At 42.9% G+C, this 7,277-nt stretch overlaps 1 protein-coding gene across 1 annotated transcript; it reads left to right on the top strand.

Moving 5' to 3' along the window:
• The first annotated feature begins 3,486 nt into the window (after window positions 1-3,486).
• On the top strand, window positions 3,487-4,428 carry LOC140508608 (olfactory receptor 2D2-like). The gene has a single exon (XM_072616516.1). The coding sequence runs from the start codon at window positions 3,487-3,489 to the stop codon at window positions 4,426-4,428; it is 942 nt and encodes a 313-aa protein (XP_072472617.1).
• The last annotated feature ends 2,849 nt before the right edge of the window (window positions 4,429-7,277 follow it).

Here is a 7,277-nt window from a genome sequence, read left to right as displayed (position 1 = left end):
TCTAGAGCCTGTCTACTGGCCTTTTGGAGTAGCCTGGAATTCACTGGCTATGCAGGAGACATAGATTCTTGGTATGACCCTCACTCAATTCTCTTTTCAAAGAAACAAGTGATCTATCCACTGGAGAGATCTGTGTTTCACATTCCTGCAGGGTGAGGCAAGGGTTCTGTCTGAAAAAGCTGGTCTGGACAAGGGAAAAGGAGCAAGGATCAAGGAGAAGAGAAACAAAAGGCAGGGAATAAAGATCCAAAAGAGGGGAGATTTGGAGAGTTTCAGAGGCAGAGATGAGGAAATGATTGGGAGGCTGAAAAAAGCTTGGTCAGAAAATGGAGGAAATGTGAAGACAGGAAAGCTCTCCATGTCATATCTCCCCTACCCTCCCCATTCCCACCCTTTCCCCACTTCTCTCTCCCACTCTTACTTCTGTGTTGCCATCCCTTCTACTCATCCTCTTTCCTTGTCCTCAATATTCCATCTCTTTCCCAGGCATTCCTACTTCCTCCAACCTTATACCCCTGCAACACCTAGACTAAGGGTTGTTTACCTAGGGTCCATGATCCATGGTTATATTTGGAAGATCTGTGAACTTGAATGTGGGGTAAATGTATCATTGTTTCAACTAACCTTTCACTTTCTTTTGTAATCCTGGGTACTTTGTGCCTTTTAAAACAGATTTTTGAGAAGTGGTCCATGAGCTTCAGCAGACTTCTCTATGGGTCCAGTACACAAAAAAGTTAAGAAGTTTTGCCTGAACCCTTGCCTTAGACTCTCTACACCTTACTGCTCCTCATCCCCTTTACCTTCCTACTTGCTTTATTTCCACATCCCTATGTTGGAAGGTCAAAGATTTAAATCTTCAGACATTATCACCTCTTTTTCAGATGGGTAAACTGAGGCCAAGAGAGCTTAAGTGGCTTACCTGAGGTCACCCAGGTAGGAAACACCTATACTAGGATTGCACATAAGATTATCAGACTTTGTACCTATCCCTGTTGTCACTGTACCATGGAGAGGATCTAAGGAGAAATAGCTTCTTCATCATTCCTTTTCTTCATTTCCTACTTCTTCTCCTACTTCTCTGACCACATTTTCTCTGACCCTGATAGTTCTTCCTTGGCTAATTTTTCCCTAAATGTGGATACTCTCCAAGGTACTGTGTTCTGTTATCTCCTCTCTGTGTTGGAAGACAAGAGAATGAGACTGGGGATGAGATGAGGAAGAAGTTATGATTCAGTGTCTGAGGATGATCGAGTTGGTGCATCCATGACTGAGGATGGATCTGTTACAGGGTAGAGAGGGAACTGATGAACATGAGAGTGAGCATGGGGAAGTGATGGTTTTGGGACTAGTGATAAGAATTTTATGGATTTTTTCTAAGCATAAGTGAATGGCTAGATGAGAGAATCAATGACAAAGCATTTATTAAGTATTTGCTTTGTGCCAAACACAGGGAATATGAATAGAAAGGTAAGTCAATTCATACTCTCAGAACACTAACATTTTTATGTGACACCAAAACATTTGAAGGGTGCAAGAAAAAATAGAGAAGGCAATACATTTTCTTTAGTGTCCTTTCCTCTGATCAACCTACATCCATTTCTGATACTGAAGCATTTGGCAGTGCTAAGGAATTTGGCGACAAGAAGTTTCTTTTACGGGTCATCAGTAGCTGCACCTATTGAAGAAGTGAGGGTCTCAACGCCTTCAGAAGAAGTTGTCAAATCATTTCCTTCCAGGGACTACTCCTCTGAAGGATGGCTATAGGAGCAGGGTTGGAAACAGTGTTGGGGATCTGGGGGTGTGAAGTGGGGAGGGATGAAAGTATTCCTGGCTATCTTAGGAGAAGAGTCTTGGCTCATTTCTATTGGTTTATGAAGAGATGTGATATTTCAAGTAGTGGTGGTGGCTTGGAACTCTGGTGCATGCTTCATTCTGTCTCTCCCTGAGACTTCAGGGAAGTTGATGGCTTATCAAGTTGCAATAGGGAATTTTATGTATCTGTGTCAAGGCATAGGGGAAGGAATGGACCTGTGACTGAGGATGGGAGATATAATGGATCTGGGACTGCAGTACAAGTGTCAGTGGATCTGTGCCTGGGCATGTAGGAGAAAACAAGGGATCTATGACTGGAAAGAAGATTGTTGATGCATTTGTGAAGGGGACATGGGTGGAGAAGTTGATTCATCTTTGACTAAGTAGGAGGGATGTCGATAAATCTGTCACTGAGTATAGGAGAAATAATCGAGTTTCAAGGAGGGATGAGAGAGCTAATATATTTATTACTGGAAAAAATGCAGAAGTGGCTTCCTTACTGCCTTGTTTGCTAAATGCTATAGGAGAGAGTCATGCAGGTCATTGTCTTATTCCAACACAAAGAGCCCTCATTCACCCCAGAAAGGCCCTTGGTGCTTCTCTACAAACATGGAGTCAGCAATTGGCCTTACCTTTCTACTTTAAGCAGAAAAACCAAGGTCATCCAGGTCCATGTTCTTCATCCTTCCTTCTCTCCTTTCCCTAGTTCTCCTACCTCACTGACCATGCTTTCTCTGACCCTGATAGCTGTTCCTCCTCTAGCTTTTCCACAAATATGGGTGTGCTCGAAGGTCCTAGCTTCTGTTCTCTTTTCTCTAGGCACTATCTTCCTCACTGACTCCATCTCCTCCCAGACAAATATGACTAACATTTTGACTCTCACATCTCTATCTAGAGCCCTGATTGCCTTTCTCAGCGTCTCCAGATTTTCACTGTACCTCTCTACCTGAAGGGATCTCCTGACAATTACTTAGTCTCAGTATGGCAAAACAGAACTCCTCTTCTCCCTTCCTCTACAACCCATCAATGAGCTTACTTTTGGACTTGCCTATTCCTGTGGCTGACACTACTATCTTCTTCTCAGTCACCTAGGCTGAAGATCCCACATTATCTCCAAATGTGTAATATATGTAAAGAATTCTGCAAAACTTGAAGTATCACACAAATGTTGTTGCTGCTGAATTTCCTTTTTCTTCCTCATCCAGCTAGGCAGGTGCCAAGTCCTGCAGATTCTACCTCTAAAAGCCCTCTAGGGTCTCTCCTGTCCCCTTCATCCACACACCAAATGCTCTACTTTAGGCCTCTCACCTGGGCTCATCAATAGCTTCCTCACTGATCTCCTTGCCTTCACTCTTCCTCATGTGCAATTTCCCCTACAAATGCTGACTAAAATGTTCAGCAAAAGCACAGTTCTGAGCAGATCACTTATCTAATCAGAAAACTTCAGGGGCAAGGAAAGAAGCCTTAACCCCTCATCCTGCTATTCAAGTCTCTCCTAGTCAAGTCCAATTCAGTTTTTAATGATCTTATTATAGAAACTACCTAAGTCACACTGAAGGTGGCTTCTTCATCTGAGGAACTCAGAGGGCCCTGCTTCCCTATGCCCTTTTCCAGTGTTGCAGTCCTAAGCTCCACCATCTTCTCTTTTTCTCTTTCCAGGGCCCTATTGTCTCAATGTTCCCAGCATCAAATCACAGTTCTGTTACTGAATTTATCCTGCTTGGCTTCTCCAGTGACCCCACTTCAAACAGAAACGTTTTCATCATCTTTCTCTTTCTGTACCTCTGCTCAGTCCTGGGTAATGGACTCATCACTATCCTGATCTACCTGGATTGTCACCTCCACACACCTATGTACTTTTTCCTCAGCATTCTCTCCCTACTGGACATGGTTTATATTACTACCATGATGCCTCAGATGTTGGTACATCTGCTTTCCAGTTCTAAGCTCATCTCCTTTGAAGGCTGCTGGCTGCAGATGTATGTATTTGGTACTCTGAGTCTCACTGAGTGCATCTTCTTTGCAGTCATGGCCTATGACCATTATGTAGCCATCTGCTTCCCACTGCGTTGCATGCTCATCCTCAACTGGGATCTGTGTGTGAGGTTGGTGATAGGGACCTGTGCTTCTGGTTTCTTCTTCTCCCTAGTCCATACCTCTTTTACCATGAATCTCCCCTTCTGTGGTCCTAATATAGTGAACCACTACTTCTGTGAGGTTCCCTCAGTCCGGAGCCTGGCTTGCATGGACACACACCTTATTGAGATGGTAGACTTAGTCCTTAGCATCTTCATGGTATTAGGGCCTCTGTCACTCATCCTGGCATCCTATGTCCGCATCACCTTGGCCATCCTCAAGATCAAGTCCACCCCAAGCCGCTGTAAAGCCTTCTCCACTTGTGCTTCCCACCTAACTGTAGTAACTCTGTTCTATGCACCTGCCATATCCATCTATATGAGGTCCACTTCCACCTATAACCGAGAGAGAGATAAGCAGATTTCACTTTTCTACAATGTGTTCACTGCCCTGCTCAACCCTGTGGTCTACAGCCTTAGGAATAAGGACATAAAGGCAGCATTCATCAAGGTAGTAGTGCAGAACAGAGTGGTCTGGTGAGTAGAGAGTCTTGAAATAGACTATTCTTTCCTTTCATTTTTCTTTTTGAAACTGTTTCCCTATCTCAACCAGGCTAGAAGTATAGTTATCACTTATGGTACCAAGTCCGCTGCTGCTCAGCACGCTTTGTCCAATTCCATTATTGATCTGGGCCAATCTGCCCATCTGTAGGCAGCCTGGTTTCCTCTTCCTCTTGTCCTCTCATTCCTTGCTCCTGAGGGGCTCAGCATATTGTTGCTGTACTTAATGTATCCAACTGATTAGCTTTATCCCTATCACATATGAGAACTCCCAAACTCAGTTGATTTACTAGCCTTAATTTCTCATAATAGCAAGGATTGTAGGTATGCACTACCATCCCGGGCAGGCAGGGCCCATTCATTTCTACAGGTCTTGAGACCTTGGTCTGTGACCTACAACAGGCCTATAGCATCACTTACCTTCCAGAGTTAACCAGAACAAAGTAGAATTCATCTTAGTCCTCATCATCCTCATGGATGAAGAAAGGCTAGTCTTAGATTTGTAATCTCTTCTCAGAAACAGAAGTTTAAACTCAGAGATCTCCTCCTCATCTATAAAGTAGGGATGAAAATATTTGCCCTTTTCTCCCTCACAAGGTAATTATAAGGAAAGTACTTTGCAATCTTTAAAGGGTCACATATATTATATATAATTATCTAATACTAATGATATACAGTTGCATGGAAGGAATCACTCACAAATTATTTACAGAATTCTCACTACATTCCTCCCCATGTATCAGTCCTGTGGGAGGCTCCAGTGAAGGCCAGAAAGTAATCTTTGCCCACAACAGAAGGTCAAAGAAAACTTACCTGAGGGAGACACCTAGGAATAGTAGGCATATAGCCCCTTATCAGTCAGAGGCTGATGGGAAATGTAGTTTTACTCACCTGGAAGGAGGGACTGGATGACTTCAACACATAGAATCCAAGGAGCATTGAAGCCTCAGAGTTGGATGCCTCCAGTGGAAGGCAAGGGAGGTATGGTGCTGCCTTGAACTGAACATAATTGTGAGCAATCAGATCCTCACCTGGCTCCCATCTGGACTTAAAGACTGACCTACCTGAAGAAAATTGACTGTAATACTCACAGTGGATGAATTTATCCCCTGTATACTTCCTCCTTTCCTGTTTCACAGCATCCTGGAAAAATTGGTCTGGTACTTTTACATTTGTTTATTTGATGTTGGTACTTCTATGATGGGTTTCATCTCTACATAAAAATAAGCTGTTTTTCATTGCACTTTGAGTGTTTTCTATAAATGAGTATACAACAGTGGAGGTGGGAAGGAGGAAAGAAAAACAAACCTGTAGACAAATGGCCCTAACCTGAACCATGACCTTTTATTGAGTCTCTGTGTGTGTCTCTACCTCTGTTATTTCTCTATTGCTTTGTCTCTCCATTTCTCCCTTTCAATACCTTTTTCAATCTCTTGTCCAGTTTCTCTCTCTCCCCTTCTCTCTTTCTCTCCTCTCTCTCCCCATCCCATTCTATTTCTGTCTCTCTGTCTTTTTTGTCTGCCTCTTGTCTATCTCTCTCTGAAAAACTTTCTCTTCTTTTCTCTCTCTTTGTCTCTATCTCTATTTTCTGTCTTTCTCTTTCCATCCCTCTTTCTCTTTCTCTCTCTGTGTCTTTCTCCATCTCTACTACTCTCTCTCTCTCTCTCTCTCTCTCCTTATCTCCCACAAACATAAAAACACACAACAAAAGGGAACCAAGTGCTTTTTTAATACTCCTAGAGTGTGACCTTTGTAGAAAGTGAAAGGCCCAAATTTCAATGGCCTAGAACACCTACGGATGGCATCATGGCACTTGTGGGATTTTAGCTAATCACTGAATGTGTTTGTAGTAGTGGATGAAAAGGAGAAGGTAGAGAAACATAAGAAAATCTCTGTTTCTTGCTATAAATGTGATTTTGGGAAAGTAACTTCTCTCTGAGATTTAGTTTCTTCTTCTCTAAAGTAAGAGACTAAACCAGATCATTGAAAAAAATTTTTCTAGCTTTAAAGTCAAAGGTCTTAGGATCCCTAATCACAGAGGCAAAAATGAGACTAGGTAAATGCTGGAATGGAGGAGCTAGAGAGCTTTCATTTCAATTCAACACACTTTTATTGGTTGTAAAACTCTTGACATGTTCCCTGGCTCACAGAAAGTAATATATATAAATACTTATTTGCTCCTCTCTCTTCCATCCTTGTCACCTCTCCTACTGAACATGAACTGTGGATGGAAATAGGCACTGGGAGAGATAAAAGGATGACAGTAACACTGCCCTGACCTTATAGTTTAAGAAGGGCAAAAGCTAGGCAAACAAATGATCCAAGAGAGACTGTGGTGAGAGTCTTTGGTGAGGCACAAATTCCATTTCGTTCAGCAGGTATTAAGAGCTTAGTATGCGCCTGTCACTGTGCTGGGCAACAGACGCAGGAAGACAGACACTTGCTCCAAGCTCACTGGCCCGACACCCTTTACAACAGCCGTTTCAGTCCCAAGAGAGCAACTAATGACTCATGCCCCAGGATTTTAGAAGTAACTTTGAGGAATGATTGCTTCTTATGCTATCACTTGAGAACCCTGTATTGTTCAGGCAATATTCCCAGCATCAAGGGTGACCATGAATATGCCAGCATAGTTCTGAATGACAAAGTATAACAGATTCTCCACATAGAAGGCAGAAGTAAAACATTTAATCAGACACAGGAAAGCCAAATTGCAACACCAGCAAGGCAAATCTGTCATAGTCACCAAGAAATCAGTATGCATCAGCACTGCAGGGGACAAAGGCATTTCCAAGCCTTCCCCTTTCTGCCTCACCCCTCCCTCCGCCA

Source organism: Notamacropus eugenii, chromosome 5 (genome assembly GCF_028372415.1).
Source record: "Notamacropus eugenii isolate mMacEug1 chromosome 5, mMacEug1.pri_v2, whole genome shotgun sequence".
In the NCBI taxonomy this organism is placed as follows: domain Eukaryota; kingdom Metazoa; phylum Chordata; class Mammalia; order Diprotodontia; family Macropodidae; genus Notamacropus; species Notamacropus eugenii.
This window is presented reverse-complemented; position numbering and strand designations above follow the sequence as displayed.